Genomic DNA, 21,917 nt, shown 5'->3' on the forward strand with positions numbered 1-21,917 from the left:
CAACTAATCAAGTAATACCCCAAAATAAAAAAAAAAATTGCAAATTGGGATAATAAAAAGAGAAAGAGATTAGAGAAATCATATGAATATATTCTCACATCTCCAGGGACACCTATAAGTCTGAAGGATGTCCATGCCAATGAGTAATTCTGTAGATTTCCAGAAAGAAAGCAATCTCATTTTAGTCTATTTTAAAATACATTTCACTCAGAAAGCAACTGTTTTGGATATAAACTTTTGTCATGAAAATTACCAGTAGACAACAAGGGTAGAGTTAGCTGTTAAACTGGCATAATGAATTCTCATGAGTTGAACTGAATAGTTAGAGCAAAATAATTGAGAGCAACAAACATTAAAATTATTTTAAAAGCACCACGGTATATTTGAATAACACAATGTTACAATATGCCGCAGTTGTTAATGACAAGAAATAATGTTTTTAAGGAAGCAATCTTCAATTAATCATTTCCTCCTTTAGTGGGATAATTTATGGAAATGAAATGAGGCTAATAAACCAGAAAGAATGGGAGGAAAGAAAGAAGTTAAATAAATTGCTTCCTTTTGTAACAACAAAAAGTCATGATATCCATCATTTGGCCAGAAATATCATGTTGCTAAAGGCCTTATTTAGTATTTGATTCTCTTCCAATACAGCAGAAACAGAAGGCATCACATTTCAGCTTTCCATTTATTTCACTCTCCATTTTAACCCCATAAATGTCTCCCCGGATTGAAATGTTAATAATGTAAGAATGTGACATCACGGAGAAAAGATAGAGATGATGGGTGGGGTAGTAAACCTCATATTTATTCAACTATTTAATTTCTGTTATCATTTTTGATGTTCTCCCCCTGAAAGTTATTTTAAAGCTGAATTTCATAAATAATGAATATAATAGTAAAAGTTAAATTAGGGTAGGGTGAAATGGTTGCAAATTGTTTTAAATATTTAACAAATAGTGTTAGTTGCTGAACTATATAAAGAGAAATCTAATTCCAGTTGTTTTCAACACATTTAATAATTTTATTTGTAATTGTAATTTTAAAATTGTAATTTTAATATTTTACATTGTAAATTTGTTTCTCAATAACCTAAAGGCCAAACTAAGGAAGAAAAGAAATGTCCACAAGCTCTCGGTGACACAGAAGACTGCACAAATGCATTTCTTAAGTATAAACATCATTACTTAGATTTTCCTTACCAGATTCTAGATGTTTTTCTCTAGAAATATAAATGGTAATTTATCAATAGAAAATAATCTAATTTGACTTCAAATGAAGGAATAATCCCCCTTTAAGTAGCAGTAGCTAAAAAGGCATTTAATGAATGAATCAGTAAGTCTTAGGAAGTCATAAAATACCTAAGAATAAATAAAATTGAAGACAAAAATTTCATTCATCCCTAATGTTCATGTATATTTTTAGACCAGAGTATTAAGATTGCTAACAATTGATTTAATAATCTCATACATTATAGTACATTGAAAACAAATTCTACAGTATATACTAAGCTATATTACAGGGGTCCTGTTTGTTTATCAATATAATGCTTAGTACAATATTTCTCCAATGTTTTGTATGATGCTTGTACCAACTAGTTACTAACCAGCTGAATGTGAGTTTGCATTCTTGCATATGTATGTATTAAAGTCCATGTGCTTAATGCATCTGTCAAGTACAAAAAAAGACTCAATTATGAAACCTTAGAGAAAATCTAAACTTAAAATTTATCAACTTGCTAAAATATCAGATTTTAAACTACTTTGTTTTATTTCCTAAATTAAGATCTGTCTCTGGTGCTGGGAAATAATTACCAAACAGAATATAGCATTTAAAATTTTACAATTCAAGTAGTTTCCTATCTTTCTTGAATTCACAGATTCCTATGGATGTTAGTTTATTTTTTTTATTTTATTTTTTAAATATTTTATTTATTTATGTGACAGATAGCCAGCGAGAGAGGGAACACAGCAGGGGAGTGGGAGAGGAAGAAGCAGACTCCCAGCGGAGGAGCCCGATGTGGGACTCAATCCCAGAACGCCGGGATCAAACGCTTAACGACTGCGCTACCCAGGCGCCCCTGTGGATGTTAGTTTAAAATGCTCTTGTTGGCATATAGATAGATGGATAAACAAGCAGACAGATATGACCAGAGTATTTTAATCTTACTATTCATCAGTAATTATTATATTAGAGGTGGTCACTAGTATCTTAATTTTTAGAAATTTATTAATTTAAAATATGGAAACGAAATGGATATGTTATGAAGTTAACAATGAAGCCATCTGAAGCTCCTCATTTACTTTTATGCTTGATACCTTTGTGTGGGGGGGCTGCAGTATTTCTTGGTGTAAGGCAGACTGAAAGTCAATTCTATAAAAATCACAAGCAATATGAAGATATCTACTACCATATTTATTTATTCTATATTGAATATCTCATATGTTTAATTTTCATGACTTTATAGCACATGTTTTACCAAGAAAACACATATAATCTATATGGCAGAGTAAAATTACCATAGGAATTTTTACATTTAAACATCAGGAAACATGGACTTTAATTTACTTCTTCCCAAGAGATATGATAGATGATGGAAAACACCCATTTACTGAAGCAGAAACCTTCCATAAACAATAATGAAAATACCATCCTGTATTTTAATATGTTTCCCTTATTTTTGAAATTTAAAAAATACAGCATGCTTTAAAAACTTTACATTTACAACAGTTAAATTATGGGTGTATAAATGGTTGGGTCATCTCTTATGGCATATTTAAAAACTTGAATAAGGAACAATGATAGTACAAAATATTTCAAACCTCTTCTTATTCAGGTGTGTGTGTTTATGTCTCATACACCTATACTATGAATAACTGTATTTGCCTAATTACAGAGGATAACACGGTAATAATTTCATTCTAGAATGTACACTTTGTATATTTTAACATCTCTGATAATAGAATGTGTCTTACAGTTGTTCTTGACCTGAGTTCAAGTTGCTTTCTTCTGGAAAGAGTTTGTTTTTACTTTTGCCAGACACATGTGACTCTCCTAACCTGACACCTCTTTAAATTCAAGTCTTGTCTGAGGTATTTGTCCACAGTGTTAGTGTGAATTCAGAAAGCAAACATTTGTGAGTATCACCCTGTGATTCAAGAAGTGGTTTCCCCCTTTTCTACCACCCATGATTATAGGTGAAACAGGCAAATGTCCTTGCTGTCTTCTTCATGGAAGTTTATTTCTTCTTTGTACTAATACTGAAACCCTGTAAGCTGGCTCGATGCTGGCATCATTATTAGATTATCCAACTTGGGCAGTTTTTCTTTCTTAGCAGTCCTTAAAAAATGGTGCATCTTATATTCAGTGACGTCTTAGACTTGATACAATTTGTTAATTTATTAAAGTTAGGGGTTTTTTAGGGCTGACATCATACTCATCTATCAAACTTTGAGGCTTCTCTTGGGGCTAAATGCTCAGATTCAGTTGGAGTTTCTATGTGTATAAAATAAGCTAAAACACAGACCAGATTAGCATTGCTACAGAATACTAAATTTACAGCTCTGCAGACCACAAAGATGACACAGCCAAAGATATTTTATGAAATTCTGGAATAATGCTGATGCCAACCGAGACATAAATTGAGATGAGCCAGTTGCAGAGATAATTAAGAAGATTGAATTCTGTGGATATTTTACTGTGGGATGCTAGAAGGAAAATGCATGTATGTAGAACAGCCAATAGAATTATCATGAAGCAAAATTCAATGATGGTACTGAACTAAAGTTAGGACATAAAATAATTCAAAGCTTCAAAAATCTAAGATGATGTTCATCTTTTAAAATGTTGTTATTTATGGTTTGTTCCTTTCTGGGCATGTAGATCATAATACAACCCATTCTTGTTTAGTAAAGACGGGGAATGGTAAATTGACTCAGCCACTCATGCTCTTGGAGGCAAAGTCAGACAAGCTCCAATTTTGTGCATAAGTTATTTTAGGGAAGGGAACATAATGGAAACAACCTGAAGTTTCTCTTTAGCATTCTGTATGAGGTGTGAGCGAGAAGACAAGAAGATCTGCCAGCACATACACATTTAGGGTTTTATACTATAATTTCCCTAGGTGAATAGCCACCAGTGATGGAAGAGAGTGTGCCAGATTAAGGGGAGGTGGAGCTGGAGTTTTCAACGTGACACCTAGGCCAGCTCACCATTAGACCTGCCTTTACACAAGAGGGAGCAAAGAGCTGAGTGAGTGTTAAACGTTTCATCGAGAGTGAAATTTCTTCCACCTTAATTCTGAGTTATTTTATATAGTCTCTCTATTAAAACCTCAGGATATGTAAAATATAGAGTGTTACAGAATATGTTTACCATTACAGCTGGAACTGATTGTCCTGAAGTGTATAATTTGGCTTCAAGTTGCTTAGCAGCTTTCTGGGAAAACATCTCATATCTTTGTATGTTTCCATATGAGCACATATATTTTATTCAATGTGAGATGTGACACTAGCAAGACAACATACATGATTTAACAGGGCCGGGCTCTGGGTTGTTGCCTATTTTACTTTCAAAAATAGACGCCACCTATTCTAAGATAATTCACTGGTTCCTCACAGTAAGACTCAGCTTGGTCCTATGGGAATGTGTGACTTAGTTTCCAAACATTTGAAATTTACTGTAATCTATAGTATATGGTTTTTATGTTTGGTTAATTAGTTTTACAAGCAGACAAAGAATAAAAAGGGCTTCAAAAAGGGAGTGTCTGCAGAACTTCTTGGACGATTTTACCATTTCCTCCCATATATCACATGCATCTACGTAGCATTGTTTACACACACACACACACACACACACACACACACACACACACAGTAACACTGAACCACAGCAATTCCTTTTCTTGCCTATAGCCTTTTGACTGAAGTATCAAGAGAAAAAATGATTCATGTTCACTTTACTTTCTATAGCTAAGCAATTCTATATTCTCAATTTTTACAAGCTTTCATTACTCTAACTTCATCAAAATAGAACTTTAAAATCTGAAGCACTTTCCAAAGGCCATTCATTCAACAGCCAACATTTATTTATACACAGTCTTACTTTTAAAAAAATGCCTTTGGTCAGCTTTTCTTTGTATTATATGTATGCCCATAATTCCAACATATATATCATTTTGAAAAAATACCAAGTAGGTCTATGAAGGAACTCGATTATTCAACAAATGGATGTATCTATCAGTAATTCACCAGCAATTTTTAAAACATAGCATAGTATCCTATGTGTAGTAGTGTAGAATAATTTTTTATTAGTCAACTAATTGGTCGATAATGATGTTTCTTAAAAGAGATCTATTTGATGGTGTCAAAGCAATGTATGACTTAAGTCATTCCAACAATAAATAATAGATGCTATTTAGTTCAAATCTCTCCTGAAAACCAAGAATAAGGTGAGTAGCTGTGCTATAGTTTCAAATATTTAGAATATTCATTCAATAAAATTTCATTAAATATCTATAATATTCAAGATATGGCATCTGTTATAACCCTAGAAATATAAGAGTGAGCAAAATACCAAAGTCTATATTGATATGGAGATTGAAGTCTGATCAGAAATGAGCTCTAGTTAACACTCTCTTGTTTCTTTTACTTGCAGTTATCATTAGCTTCTCCATATCTAAGCAAAAAGATTTTTTAATGTGATAAATTAAATTTCATAATACTGCATTGCTTAAATGGTGCTGATCATTATTTAATATGTTTACATGAAATAGTTAATGCAAGACTAGTTAATGTTTGGTCGTCCAACTGAAATATACCATTTGAAAAATTTAAGGAGGACATGTCAATAATGTACCCTATCTGTACAAAGACAAAACATCACAACATTTGCTCCAATTTAGTGGTATCCTTTTTCTTTATAATAAGAACAGTAACAGGCAGTAAAGTCCTTAGCAAGAAATTTTGCAAGCAAGAAATTTTGCAAGCAAAATGGACCCAAATATAGGCTCAATTTGTGGTTACCTATCTCAATTTTTGGTTACCTACCTATCTTGTTATTGGCATCCCCCAGACAACCCTGTGAGTATTCATGAATCAGATACCAGCATGCATAGGATACACAACGGGGGATCTGACCTTCAGAAGGTACCCAGGTTTTGGAATGCATGTTGGGCTGTTATTTATGCAGTGTGTTTTCTTTCTTAACATTCATGAAATATGAATATTGTATACACAGAATAAGTGGATCAAATCCAAGTTAACTGATAAAAATATTAGCCCTTCCTTTAAGATTAATGTAAAAGGCACCAAAAAACTTAGTAGGGTAATTATGTTCAATTACATGTAAAATATTTACATTTTACATTTCAGCTATTTTTAACTATGAATTGTTCCTTAGCAGTGATGTCATTGGTAAGTTTTCCCAGCAGAGGGAGGCACAGCCTCATTATTGTTTTTGTAAAGGGGGGGGTGAGATGTTCTACAATTTTACTGCATTTTAAAGGAAGTTTGGTTGGTATCCCAGTATTAAATACTGGACATTAATTAAGACTTGACATCTTTTAGGAAGCAAAAAATAAAACAATCCAAATCCCCAGTTCAAGGGGATATCCTACTAGTAAATCAATGTGAAGATATTAGAATTATCTTCTACTTGACTAGGATACCCAATAACAATACAATAGGTCTGTATCATCAACATATTAATGAATAACTTGCATGGCTTATTTTAAGGCTACATTTTCTTCTTTAATATATTTAAATGAATTCTCTGTTGCCTGTTGCTCTCAAGTTGCTACTATATACGAAAACATATACTTAAACCTGGCTTCTTTTTGGTAATATGAGAAAGTTGAAATTTTAGATCCTTGTAAGGATGTAAAACTTGAATTTATCATATCTGCAATAATAAAATAGAATTCACCGCTTAGTATTCTTTAGAATTTTCTTCTTCTAGATTTCCTTCCTCTTCAGTTGCATTTCCTTAACTGTTTTGGTACCGGTGTGTGCCCTACATGCAAATGTGTGGGTACACACTACTGCTTATGATTTATCCTGGTATTAGCAGGTTGAAAGATGAAAGTGTTCTAACTTACCATGGTGTTGTAAGTCTGAACAGTGAGTCAGCGGGTCTCCATTTCTTATATCTTGTCGTCTTGTGCGTCTAAAACAATTACATTTAAAAGGTATTATTGCAGCCTTATTCCATCTTGGGAATTTGTCACAAGAATTAAGAAAAATAAAAAAATCAAAGACACCAGGACTTATAGGAAGAGATGGGTCTGTATCTGACTAAAGAATTTTTTTTAAAGCAGCTCATTTTCCTTGTAGGAGCAGTCTCCAGATGATCAAAATGAGAAACAGTTTACAAATGTACTAACAATGCAGTCAAGTCTTTCAAAGTTATAACAGAAGATTCATGGTTTATGTGCAACTTGATGCCAATCAGTAAGAATCTAACATCTAGAAACTCTAAAATTCCTAACATCTTAAATTCTGAGGAAAAAGCACAAAATATAGAATAGCAACCCATTTCTTCAATAACCCGAATTAAACTTCTTCCTTCTGATCACTAATGAGAAAGTGAGCTTCAAAATTAAAATTCACATGACTGTTTTTTCTCTTACTACTTATACATAATTTCTAAAATAGACTTTTGTTAAATTTAAAAGTATTGCTTCTATGAAATCTATCTTTTTTTAAGATTTTATTTCTGTGTCAGAAAGAGAGAGCGAGCATGAGCAGTGGGAAGGGGCAGAGGGAGAGGGAGAAGACGACTCCCCACTGAGCAAGAAGCCTGATGTAGACTCGATCCCAGCACCCTGGGATCATGACCTGAGCTGAAGGCAGATATTTAACCGACTGAGCCACCCAGGCATCCCTATGAAATCTATTTTTAAGTTACTTTTGAATTTTTCTTTTTGGTTGCTATATCAACCTTCTTTAACAAAACATTTCTTTCATGATCCTATGGCTATGACTGCAGACTGATTTACCTGTGAAATCAATCAAAGGAGAAGTGTGGTAACAAATACTGTGGAGCAAGTCTGCCTCTTGTCAGAGGAAGGTGAAAGAGAAGGACTCACCTCTAAGAGAAAAGCCAAATTTGCTATAAAAATCTAAATAAATTTCTCCTACATACTGCTGCTCAGATCATGTTAGTTGCAGTACATTCTGGGTGTCTTCTTTCTACACTTTGTTAGTGGTTGACTGGGAAGAAGGAGGTTGTCTCTAGCCATCTCAGTGCAAGCAGGATGTGGAGTTTGAGAAAGAGGCTAAAAATGGAGATCAGCTACATGTAACAGGATGAAAAAGACTGGGGACCCTTGCCCAGCTGTTTTCTACGTCAATGTTAATGAATATTGTGTTGCTGAAAAGTTAGTTACCATCCCTGAAAAGAGTTCTCACAAAGGCCACTGAGATTTGCAAACATGGAAGTTGTTACTGTATTCATAAATTTAGAAGACTAAAGTATTTATGGATTTCTATTTGTAGAATTGGTGAGACTATCAAACAGATGTTGCACATTTCAAAATTGAGCCAACAAGGGAACTTGTGAAACACGAACCACAAAGCATTTGGGAAGGCATTTTCTACTGCCATTTAAGCTTTTGAAAAAAGCCATCACAAAGAATATATAAATTGTGAGGCCTGCCTCTAAACATCCCTTTCAAAGACACATGAAATTGGATTAAGTAAAATCTCCAAGGCACAACAAAAATGTGTTAATAATTCCTTCAATCTGGAATTGTAGGTATAATAAACGTATTTCAAATATGTAATATATAGCCTTTTAACTTATTATATAGTTATCATCTTATTTTTATCTTCCTTCTTTTAAAAAGGCTTAAAATTTGAATGAATTACTGCTAAATTAGGTAGTATCCTATACTTTCAGATGGAAAGGAAATGATACTCATTTTAATTCAAACACGAATTTTATGTTTTTCAATATTAAAAGCACCTAGATCTAAATGATATTAAGAACCATAAAAGTTCAACCTTACATAATTTAATTTTTTTGCTATGAAAACTGCATATTGCTATTAAACTATCCATGGTTTCCTTACTCAGTAACACATTATCTCCACACTAAGCTTTTGTTTCAGATTTAAACGTCTAGCAAAATCAGTTAGTAAATGAAAGAATACAAACACATTATTTCAATTCTGAATCTTGAAGCCTTAAGAAAATTGCATCTATTCAATGGAATTAGCTACTACTACATTTACATTTAATATTAATAAGATAACTGTCTTAATCTATATGGACTGATTATATATGAAAGATTTAAGTTGTACACGATTTAACACTACAACCAATGTTATCTGAAGCATGTAATCAAAAGATTTAAGTAGACATTAGGGTTATTCCTTTCCCCTAAAATCTTTTCAAAACATTTTAAAAATCCAAATGTAGAACACAGCTTAGTAGCAATGAAAAAAATCCACATCACAGCTTCTTGTAAAACATTAACTAGAGTAAAAAAATAAAACAAATTTTATTGCTCCTAAAATGCAGTGGACCTTGATAACTCTGATTCTTACTTTATGTTTCAGTAGGTTGATGTGCAAACTGTTAATCTTCGGGTTTATATTAGCAAGACATTGTATATTACTCTCATCTTTCACTGCTTGTTTCTGAAATACTGGTAAATATCTACAGAGAAAGGTAGCCACATGTGAGCAGTAGAGAATATGTTGAGGTGAATATTTTGTCAGATTAAAAAAGTGTTTTTATTTTTAAAGCGAAAGGAAACCCAGTTTGTATACAACTTTTAGGATGTGTCTAAGAGTTCCCTGAAGGATAACAATACTCCTACACAGTACTGTATCAAATAATCAAATGCCTGTTCCTAAGGCCCTCAATCGCCTAGACAGCAACTTATAGCTATGTTTTATCTACACATATTATTTTAGATAACTTCTAGGCATATCTTAACAAATTTTATTTAAGCACGTCCAAAAAAGATGCTTTACGTATTAAGAATATGCTTAAAATATTAGTGTAATACATATATAAAGATTAATAAATAGGTATTTTGTTATGTGGTTTTATATTTTAGGTTCAAACACTATAAACACAAGATGATACTATGGTAATACAGTGGTCTTTAAATTTGGGGGGTCAAATAAAGATATATTTTGGGTCAAATAAAAATAAAATTTGATGCTAGTTAGCATTATACAAACAATATAATTTTTTTAAAACTAGAAAAAATTTTTCTTGACTTGTTATAATTGAGTCTCTGTATACTGTCTAAGACTCTAAAAGTAAATAAATTACTTTCTTTGCAAATTTTTCATTCATCCAAGGACATAAATTGCCTTATTAAAATTTATAACCAGGATAGAATGTTGCTGGATAGAAAAAGAAGAGCATTTTTGGAGAGAAGAGCATTTTGGTCAAAAGGCACAAGGCCCAGTTTAGATTCTGTTTCTGACTTTCCCTGTGGCTTTGGCCCTCATTTCTCCCCCTGTGTAAAATGAAGTTGGAAAACTTTGTAATTTCCAAGTGTAAACATTCAAGGACATTATTGTAATGTTTTAGATTTCCCTCAGTAATTTATTAAAACCATTTGTTCCATTATATTTGGTACCCAACTATAATTATACACATTTTTCTGATTGTTTTGACTATTTAAGAGAAAGAAAAAAAAACCACAAACCCCTCTAAACCACTCTCATTCATCATAAAAAGATGATATATGAAGAAAGCCGTTTAAAAACAGAATCAGGTAAGATAAATAGCAAATATTTGTATTTCTTTCCAATATTTCTCCTACCTCTTTGCAGTGGGAAAATAGCGAGAGCATGAAGAGCCGTCCCAGGCACAGTAAGGGTCTCGGGCAAGGCAGCACTCTGCACATGCTTTCCCATAAATATCGCAGCGGTGTAACGGGAGCTGAGTGACCCCCGTGGTGGAACCGATATATAGTTGTTGCTGTGGAAAGAGTTTACTATTATGACAAAACAGTCCTGTTTTTTTTAATCTTTTCTCTAAAAAAGTTTTCTTATACATAACACATAAAAAAAAATTTGTACTAGTGGGTTTAAAAAAAAATCTCATTATTGGCAGTTTTGTCAAAAGCCTGGCAGATCATATGACCATTTAAAAAGACCAAGAGCAAAATCTAAATATTTGACTAAAACAAGTGTATTTTAAAGTATAAAATCAAGGGAAGACAATAATGGTTACATATCAGTTAAATCTCAATAAAGATACAAATTAAGTAAAAGAAGACACTGAGTAATATAATTTTCAACCTTCAAGGTTTTTGTTCTTAGAAAGCTTTTTTTTTTTTACTTCTGCTGTTTGTAATTTTGATTAATCAGCAAATCTACATTGCCACTGTACTCTCTTGGTCTTGAGGCAGGGATCATTTGCTTTTGACTCATGGGTGCCCTATATTACTGCCAGCGATGTAGTCTGCCTTCCTATAAGAAGGAATAGGGGAAAGTTTTGGTGCTTGCATTTTTAAGTTTTTTTTTTTTAAGATTTATTTATTTATTAGAGAGAGAGACAGCCAGCGAGAGAGGGAACACAAGCAGGGGGAGTGGGAGAGGAAGAAGCAGGCTCCTAGTGGAGAAGCCGGACGTGGGGCTAGATCCCGGAACGCCAGGATCACGCCCTGAGCCGAAGGCAGACTCTTAACCGCTGTGCCACCCAGGCGNGCATTTTTAAGTTTTGCTCAACATCAACTGTCTTGTCCTTGCACTACCTCCAGGAAGATTACTTTAAACAAAACTACTAAATTGCTTTTCGTTTGAAAGATTATCAAATGGGGAATCAAGTACATTCTGGCTGGTGCAGACTTGAACACAAAGCTTGGCTGTTGTTGAAAAGTGCTACGTTGGCCATCAAGGTACCTGGATTCTAGATCTTGCCCTATATTAATTCTCTGTGTCATCTTGAGGCATTCCCCTAATTTTTGTAAGTCTTTACTACCTTATTCACAAAATGAGCATGTTTAACTAGATCTTTAAAAGTATGCACTCAGGGGCGCCTGGGTGGCACAGCGGTTAAGAGTCTGCCTTCGGCTCAGGGCGTGATCCTGGCGTTCCGGGATCTAGCCCCACGTCCGGCTTCTCCACTAGGAGCCTGCTTCTTCCTCTCCCACTCCCCCTGCTTGTGTTCCCTCTCTCGCTGGCTGTCTCTATCTCTGTCAAATAAATAAATAAAATCTTTAAAAAAAAATAAAAGTATGCACTCAGATAAAACACCCTACAATGCCATTATGTTCAATGAATTTACAATTACCAAATGAGGTAGACTACGGGGGAAAAACTTTGTGGCAGCAGCTAATCCGGGATTTCAGTGCAATTTTAAAAATGCCTTTTACATAGTTTAGCCAATGTAGCATTTGAGCGATGTTGCAAATACATGTAAATACAAGATAAAATACAAATAAAACTGTTTTGTGATTTCTCCACATTTTGTTGTAATTAGTATCATAGCTCCCTTTTCTTGTACTAAAGGACTGAATGACTATGGTAAGCCTTAAATGAAAGTTGTATAAATACTGAATCATGTAACAGCACACATGGAAAAGACCTCAAAAGTGTATTTTAATTTCCCACTACATAAATGAAAAAGAAGTTATAGAAAAGCTAGTCTTTGAAACATGCTGTGCTCTTTTAATATTACAAATTGCCTGACAGCAAAGGATATAATTAAAATTACATTTATAAATAACTTTTGAAGATGAACTACATATATAAACAAACATAAATTGAATGAAGATTGATGTATCTAGTAGAATCTATGAAATTAAAGAGGTTATAAAAAGTGCCTATATAGAAAATAATTCTGTGCTTAAAGCTAACCAACTAACATATCTTAATAAAAGAAAGGGAAATAAGGGAGAAAACATAATACAATAAAAACCAAACCACTGCTAAAACAGTCACCCTGATAACTGTTTCCCTGATACACATTGCTTATTCCATCCCGGTAGTGAAGACTATTTCAATATTCTAGTATAGTAGTATATACAATACAGTATATACTACGGATGCTCCACCTTTTACTATATTCATCTTTTATTAGTAACCAAAAGATCCTAAAAACCATGGCAAATTAAAAAGCAGTAGTTGAAGTCCTTGGGAGGAAAAGATGAGTATTGTTAAACTTTCTGTTGAGAGAAAATTAGGTTGATTTGTACTTCTCTTAAAACATCCACAGAACCAGAATGTGGTAACAGTTGACCATGATTTGAAAAATATTAATAAAGAACTTAACTAATGGAAGGAACTTCCCCTCCTCCTATCCTTTCTATCTCTCTTTCAAATCATCTTATTAAAAAAAAAAAGCTCAGATTGTATTGAAGGCAGGCAATCACAATGCAATAAAAAATGAAATAAATGTGGCATCTTTTTAAAATTCTTATTTATTTATTTATTTATTATTTATCAGAGAGAGAGAGAGATAGAGAGCACAAGGGGAGTGAGGGGCAGAGGGAGAGGCCGACTCCCCATTGAGCAGGGAGTCCGATGCGGAACCAAGTGAGCCGCGCAGGTGCTCAACATGTGACATTTAAACAAACCATTAAAATGGGGCAGCCATATCCACAAGAATGGTTGGCATTGGTGAATATGGACTTGTGGAACCCTGTATTGTGGTCAGAACTATTTAAAAAGCTACTGATGAAGTTGGTCATATCAAACCAAAAGATCTCTAGAATTGGCCAATAACTTAAGAAGCATAAGCAAAATTCATACTTATAAATGTTTAAGAATATGACATTTGAGTTGGGAAGGATTACTATCTAAATAATAGTATCTAAATCTGTTATATCCCTTTAGGAGAAAACCAGAGAAATAAACATGAGAAGAAAAAACCAAAAATAAGGAACATGGGAAGAAAAAACCTAAATTACCGCCACAAAAACTTAAAGTGTGATAAAATGCCCCAAATTAAATACAACTCAAGTCTAGTTTTCGTTTTACAATTATTCTGCAGTACTAGTAAAGAATTGCAAAACTAATTACGCCATCTAAATGAAATATAGGGGAGGCTTGCAGGCACCACTGAGCATAATCCAGTCCCTAGCAAGTAACCTGATGTGCTTTTTCTGCCCAATTTAACATCACCACAGGTTTTCTCTCTATCCTCCTTAACAAGTTTCGGGTCATAAGCAGGCGATGAGTCCATTTATCCAGAAAATTAGTTCCGACACTGCTTGTCCCTCTTGAAACTACTGCCTCACTTTTAAAATTTCCATGAGAATGAGTAAAACCAATTCAGATCTGATGAAATCAAACTTCCAGTAATAGAAAATGAAGGATAGGAATACTTTTCTTGTATCATGGTATTTTAAATTGATGAACTGTTTTTGGTATTTTGGGTGTGTTTTTTTTTTTTTTTGGTGAAATGTGTTGCATTTAATAGGCAATTCTTAAAATACTTAAAAATATTTAAACAAAAAGCAATATTCTATAAAACTATATGTAATTAAGATTGGCAATGAAACCAAGCAAGGAATAAATAAATAATTTTAAAAATCATTAAAGGAAAGAATATCCCAGTCTAGCTTCCATTCTGGAAATCCCCGGATTTCCTTGCCAACATTTGACAATTTTTAGATTACAAGAACAGGTGAACACATACTTATGAAGTGTAAGATAACAGTATCAGGGTCAATAATATCTTCACTCTTGAGTTTCTCTAAATATCTTGGAGATTATCAATCTATTTTGATATGTAAGTGTGGCAAGGATATACACTGACTGTTATTGGCACAGTATTTTAGTGTCTTGTACAAGGGCTAATGCATGGCCAGAGATAAAACATGTAAACAATTCAGGAGTAAGATTAGCCAAATGACTTTCATATTTAGCAATTTTATATATGTGTTTGGAACAGTTAGTGAAGTGATTCCTACTCCATTCTAGCTTTTTCAGCTAGGTTATTTAATAATTAATTTCAATTCAGTATCCAAGCCTTTTTTTTTTTTTTTTTTTGAGTTACCACTGATACACTGACTAGAAAGGCTATATAACATTTATGGGGAAAAGATAATTTATTAGAAGTTAAAATTATATTTGTTTTGTACATATAATTTAACATTTAGAAGTCATTTGTGTTTCTTAAGTGTCTTGCCAAAGCATTCATTCAATTTGAATGCAAAGACTATTAACATGCTGCCCTTAACATTTGAAATCACAGAGTTTAATAACTTATCATTTGGCAGTGACTGTTCTGCTGTTTTCCTTTTATATGTGGCCAAGCTAAATGTTTTCTCTCGTACACAACACTACTGAAAAAGTAAAATTAACTTCTGAGTCAAGATCCTCCAAACATATACAGCCCAGTGCATAATTTTATTAGCTTATAAAATATATGTTGTTTATTCATGCAAATTAAACTAAATGATAAAGTTATTTATATTCTCAAATATCCACCAATGGTATTTTTAAGGATAGATGAAAATAATTACTGAGCAAAATATTACAATGACCCAAAAAAATGCTATAAATGAAAACTTACAACCAACAATGATCTAAGAAATATATTTATAGGAATGTAAGATTGGTCAAAAACATGTGGCAATGAAAAGGATCTTTAATTTTCATTCTACTAGTTTACTGTAAGAATGTTTTTTCTTTTCTCTTTTTTTCAGGAACTACTGTTAATAAATTGTAAAATTTGATGAATCATAAATATGTTTATCTAACTGAAACACAAAATTAACAAAATATAGAATATTGACTGTAATACATAATGATAGTACCTGCTTGGTGGAAAGCTCCATTGCTGAAATAATAGTTGGCTCCTAAAGAAGAAAAAGAAAATGTGAACTGTTTGATCAATTAGAAAAGTCATTAATATCAATTAACATAGAACACCAAAATAAGCTTTCAGAGCGTTAATTTCAGTGCCTACAAGAAGCAATATAATTGGGAAGTAAGATACACGGAGGAAGCTACATACATGAGTATTAAATATGTGCAACAGACAACAGGAGGGTATTAATGTCTTCCAGTCAAAGACATACGGATCTGTAGTTGATCAAGTTGAGTTATTGCTCATTGCAGTTAGGGAGACTATGGGACTGCCCAGCAAAAGAGTGTTAGAAAGAACACATATGTTTTGGGCCTCTGTTAGCTGATTTGAGGGAGGTTTCAAGGAAGTGGTGTTTGCTCTCATGGGGTGTCAAAGAAAGCAGAGGTAATTCTATGATTAGGTCTCTTCATACATTTTATTTAGGAAGAGGGAAGAGCAGGATGAGGCTAAAGCAGTATTTGGTAAAGAAGCAGCCATTATTCATATAGGCAGGATAGGGGGTATTTGGTCATTTCTTGGCAGTTTGCACAATGTTTATGGTCTTGTCTGTTTTCAGACAGTGGTCTTGCTTTTTTCCTGATTCATCATGGTCACAGAGTAGCCTTGTCTGATACTGGTGTTCTGTGAGAATTTGTACACTCAAATGGAGAACACTGGCCTGTCAGTGCCAGGCCAGCTCCTAATAACAACAATGACAAGTTGATAGTATTGGGCTAGTTTCCAGCTGTCAAGGACTGTAAGAGCTCAGGGTAGGATGAGATTACTTTATTATTATCAAAATGACTGTTTAATGTGCAAAGGCCTACACTACACATTTTTACCAGAGTACATGATCACTTCAATTTCTATCAACAGGCTATCCAGAGATAATAACTACGGAAGTGATAACCACCAATATATTTTGATGAGTGTTCTGCTGAAGCCTATCATGAACACATAAATACCACTCTTTGATTAACTTAGACCACCAAAAACTATCCACCTGAACACTTAGCTTATATTCTCTCAGATTTACTTTCATTGAACTGTGCTCCATTGTATCAGTGGACATACTAAATATTAAGAAGGAGACTGCTTGAGGATCTCAGAGGTGGCTGATGAGAAAGGGGCTTAGGTCGGAAGAATAATCTTAAAAGGCCTGATTGTGTAGGTGACTAAAGCTGAGCCCTGAGCAAAGTGTGAAGAGTTGGATTCTGAAGCCAAACTGCATAGATTCAAATGGAAACCTGGCCACAAGTATGATGGTAGGTGAGGTGTATAACCTCTCTGTAATTCAGTTTTCTCATCTTAAAAATGAGTATAATAGTATCTTCCCTGTAGGATTGATGAAAAGATTAAATTTGAGTTCATAAATGCAAAGTACTTTACAAATGTGCTCGGCACAGTATTTTATTCAAATCTCTTTGTCTTTCTCTCTCTCTCACATACACACAACCCCCATATCTTTTACTTGCTTTAGTTTTTCTCTCTAGTGCTTATCACTATCTGGAAATATACACATGCATATTGCATTAATGGATATATGTGATATATGTAACAACATATATACGATATAAACATAACATTTATCTTGTGTCTTGTGAGTTTCCCCTTATACCCCAAAGCAGTGTCGGAGGTAAGGTCTTATCTGCAGGTAGGGAGCAGGAATGAGGAAGGAAGGATTGACAGGCAGGAGAAAAAGTCAAAAAAAGATATGTTATGGAAGTCACCACTGAGAGAAAATCTGGAGATAGTAGACAGTGACTCTCAAAATTGTCCACTGAGGTTTGTACCATAAAAAGTATTTATTCAGTCCATTACTCATTGGATGCCCACAGGAGTGTTAAATCTCCCACACCTCTAGCTGGGACTCCTGTCCTTTCGCCTGCTATCAGAGAAGTCCTGGGGCACACAGTAAGGCTGTGGTGGATGGAGATAAGGCTGACAGGATGTAAGCAGGGGCAGCAGAGGCATCTCATATTTTTTCTTTCTTGTCTCCGTAAGCCACCCCCCCACACACACACTCTAATTTGGGAAAGGGATGTTTGGCTATTTCAGTCACTGCTATATTCCTAGCACCTGGGATTGTTTCTGGTATTTGTAAGTTCTCAATAAAATATGTTACATGAATGAATGAATGAATGAATGATGAAAGAATGCTCTACCAATTTCTCCTTTTCTCTCCTATCTCTACCACTTTCCCCATTGCATTCTGTTCCTTCCACTTAATTTGTCTGAGCTAAAGGCAGCCTTTTTTAAAAAAAAGGTCTTTCCTTAATCTTTTTAGTTCAGCTGAAATTCCTTTGAAAATAATCTAAGTAAGGATTCTATACTCACTGTCTTCTTCATGTCCCATTCAGTGCCATTCATTCCTCGGCCCCCTGAGGCTAGTCCCTCCCCTAGAGAGGTGGCCTATGATTCTCAGAAGCAGAAGTCACCAATGAACTGTATTGGTGAATGAACACTTTCAGTCTATATTATTATTACCGAACTTCTTTGTTTTATATGGCATGACTGACTACTCATTTCTTTTGACTGCTTCCTCTATTAAATTTCATTATGCCTCGGAACTCTTATTTTTTTTTTTAAGATTTTATTTATTTATTTGTCAGGAGAGAGAGAGAGTGAGATAGTGCATGCGAGCGCAGGCACCCACAAATAGGGAGAGGGGCAAGAGGCAGAGGGAGAAGCAGGCTCCCCGCTGAGCAAGGCTGATAGGGGGATCTCAATCCCAGGACCTTGGGATCATGACTTGAGCTGAAGACAGATGCTTAATCGACTGACCCACCCAGGTGCCCCTGATTTCAACATCCTTAAATTAAATCCTAGAATTTCTTAATTAAAAGAAAATTATTTATTTTTTGGACCAGGAAATTAGTAACAGTTTGGAATAGGATGTGCTATTTGCTGCCTGCCGTTGAATTTTAATAGACAATATATTAAGATGACATCCATTTAAATAAGCTATTTTTTTTTTCTGAGAAATAGCTGGTGGTGAATATAACTTCCATTTAAAACAGATGTAGCTTCATAAGCATTTTTTCATGAAACTGGTTTCAATTGCAAAGTTAATTGGTATTCAAGTAAAAATGAAATTAAAAACTTAGCATCTTTTCAAGATTTTCTATGACTCTAATTTGCCATATTTTTTTTCAGATATTTTAATCCAGTCCTTATTAAACTTTTGCACTTGCAGAGGTTTTCAACCTGCTGATCCCAGGAGAATCCGACATAACTCCCAAGATGCTAAGCACGTGGACGCTCCTTTAGAATGAGTTAATACACTAGGTTTTGGAAAGCATCAATTATGTTTTACATTTGAATGAAAATTAAACTCTTTCATTTGTTAGCTCAGCTGTTCATGGAATATTGCATAAATTGAGTTTGAAATGCATGTGTTATCAATGTAACTGCCTTGCAATCCTTTGCAGTCAGTAGGACTATAAATAAAACCCATTGTACTAAATGCACGGCAACTCTCAAAAGTAAAATCTTCCTTGGACTGGAAAGAAGATCCCACACTTAGGTAGCAATACCTTACTACTAATATTAATTTACTAGTAAAATTAATTTGTAAAAAAAACTTCAAAAATTTAAGAAATTAAGAAATTGAGGCTCAACTGACTTTAAACAAGTTGTTCAGAATCACTAGTAAATATGAGCTAAATACAGATTTATAATTACAAGTAATACTTGGAATTAGGTTTGTGTCTTAGTACTTCAATACCATTTCAATACCATTTTGAATATGTAATGGCAATTTAAAATCATTTCCTATACCAATGCCAATTTTATTTCACCTCTTATTACCTATTAAAATTTTATTCTAAAATGGAAATTTTTGTTGCTGAGGAATATTTTTCTTTCTATACTCTGATTTGGGATTTGATTTCACCCAGAATAAAAAAAGTTTCTTGGATGTAACTGAAACCACTGGAATGTTCTGTGATAGGCAGGGTGTTTTCCTAAAACCAATCTCAAGATGGCAATGGACATAGTACTGGCTTTAATTCAGGCTTTTATATGAAGTTTGGTTATTCAGCCTAGCAAGGACACATAACGAACATGGTCTCCTGGAGATGATATTTTGGTAAAATTAACTTGTTGGTTGACATTAAATTCTAAGAGTATCAGATACTACTATGACTCCAAATCTGTTCCTTGTCCATTTGCTTTGTCAAAAAACTGTTATGCTCAGTTTAACACTTTTTAATTTTATTTTATGTTAAATGAAGTGACATGCAAGGCTCAAAAAGAAATACAGAAACTATAACACTTCTCTGCTTGTTTCACTGTATATAGCAATTGCTTTAATGTGTTGTGTTTTTTTCCCCTCCCACTACAAAATTAAACAAAGTTTGACAGTGAAATATTCCAATTGCTAGACCACAATATATGTATGAACTCTGCCTGATAGAATAGAATGTTAAAAGTAAATATTTCTCTAAACTCTGCCCAAATATGTTTTGTCTACTTGAGTGCCAAAGAAATAATAATGACAATAATGCATAACAGAAAATATGGGAGAGAATTGGAACATTTGTCTATGGAAGGAGATGTGTCCCAGGTTGCAAACAATCTTTTTATAAACGTGTAAATTCACAAAAAATCACTTCTCTACCAGCACAATATTATCTGTTTATATTTAATTGTTAGGGAATGATCAATAGCCTTTCTCATGGTATCTTAAAGACCACAAATATGTCATTCCAATAGTTATCATAGGCTTAATTCAGTTGTGTATTTCTCTGGAAACTGCAAAATATTAACAAAATCTAATAGATATTAAATATTTTGCTTACAAGATTGTAGGCTTTCAACCTCTCAAGATTTTGTTAAGTCATTTAACATATTAGTTTAAATTAATATCTTTTCAAACTAGAATTTTTATTAATGTACTAAAGAACAGAGCTAAGGTATGAAATATAAACTTAAAATCCTAGAGACACAGGGAATTAAATATACAACAACTGAAGGGAAATACACAACCGAAACCTGACAAATATAAGAGAGTCTGGAAATAATTAAGATACTTTTAAGTTAACATAATATTTCAATATTTCCTGTCACTTCATTTGCAACAGTGGCAGCAATATAAATTTCTAAATAGATAGAGTTGGTAATTTTTTTCTTTCCACTGGAGATTACTATGGGATATAGTCAGCAGGATAACTTGTTGCTGTTCCCAGTTTGTTTTCCACATATTCTGGTGCCTCACTTTAAGTCTGGCCTCCCTGAGGAAGACCATAAATTCTTTAATTTTTCATATTTCAGTTTTTCATCAATACCGATTCCTTCATTCAACAGATGTTGGCTGAAAACATATTTTAGGCTCTGGAGACACAACAATGAACAGAAGGCAGCAATTTACTTTTTCACCCCGCAGTGCCCGTGATTTGTTTGCTAAATCTAAGGGGCTCTACGTTATTACCACAGTCCACTTGGATAATCGTATTTTTGAATTTGTAGGCTAAAGTATCAATGTGTAAATATTGAAATGGGACTTTCATGAACAATAGTGATTAGTTATTACTTTGTACTAGACATAAAGTAAGGCCAAAGTACATGACTTTTAAAAATCAGAATAGAATTATGATGATTTTTATTATTTTGAAGAGTTAAACCAAGGATTAACAGAAAACCCACTGGAAATGTGGATTACTTTTAGTGTAGCTAAGTTAAAACAATAAAATTGTATTAATAAAATCTTTAGCATAGTATCTGGCACCATCCTGGACGTTTTATGTAAGTGTCTCTAATTTTTCTAGCTTCCTTGTGAAGTAGGTATTACACTTGCTGTTTCACTGATGGGGAAGCACAAAGAGAACAATAAGTGTTCAAAAAGAAAAGCTATGTAGATGTGATTGAAGAGCCCAAACTATTTCCACCAGAACACTGCTTAGCTGTTATTACAAGATATTTATGTCCTGATTGACCACTTATCTGTTTCAGTGCCGATCATAATTTTAATTGTATGAGTATATATCCAGAGCTTGCCATTTTCTACTTCATTTTTTCTTCAAAATATTCCTGAATAGTGAGCAAGAACCCACGGTGGGTTAAAAAAATGATCCAACGTTTTTCCATTTTCTGCCTATCCTTCTAATTCCAGTTTATTGCCGTTACAAATGCCTCATATGTTTGCACTATTCT

The 21,917-nt window shown here is 33.7% G+C and overlaps 1 protein-coding gene across 3 annotated transcripts in view; it reads right to left on the reverse strand.

Moving 5' to 3' along the window:
* The window catches only part of SEMA3A (semaphorin 3A), a 455,650-nt gene that overhangs the window by 13,659 nt on the left and 420,074 nt on the right, over nt 1–21,917 (reverse strand). For all 3 annotated transcript variants that reach the window (XM_034667173.1, XM_034667177.1, XM_034667180.1), the window contains 3 exons: nt 15,733–15,774; nt 10,786–10,943; nt 7,097–7,164 (listed from right to left, as the gene is read on the reverse strand). In XM_034667173.1, the coding sequence (XP_034523064.1) occupies nt 7,097–7,164; nt 10,786–10,943; nt 15,733–15,774 (268 nt within the window). The remainder of the gene's footprint in view (nt 1–7,096; nt 7,165–10,785; nt 10,944–15,732; nt 15,775–21,917) is intronic.

This window comes from Ailuropoda melanoleuca, chromosome 1 (genome assembly GCF_002007445.2).
Source record: "Ailuropoda melanoleuca isolate Jingjing chromosome 1, ASM200744v2, whole genome shotgun sequence".
Lineage (NCBI taxonomy): Eukaryota > Metazoa > Chordata > Mammalia > Carnivora > Ursidae > Ailuropoda > Ailuropoda melanoleuca.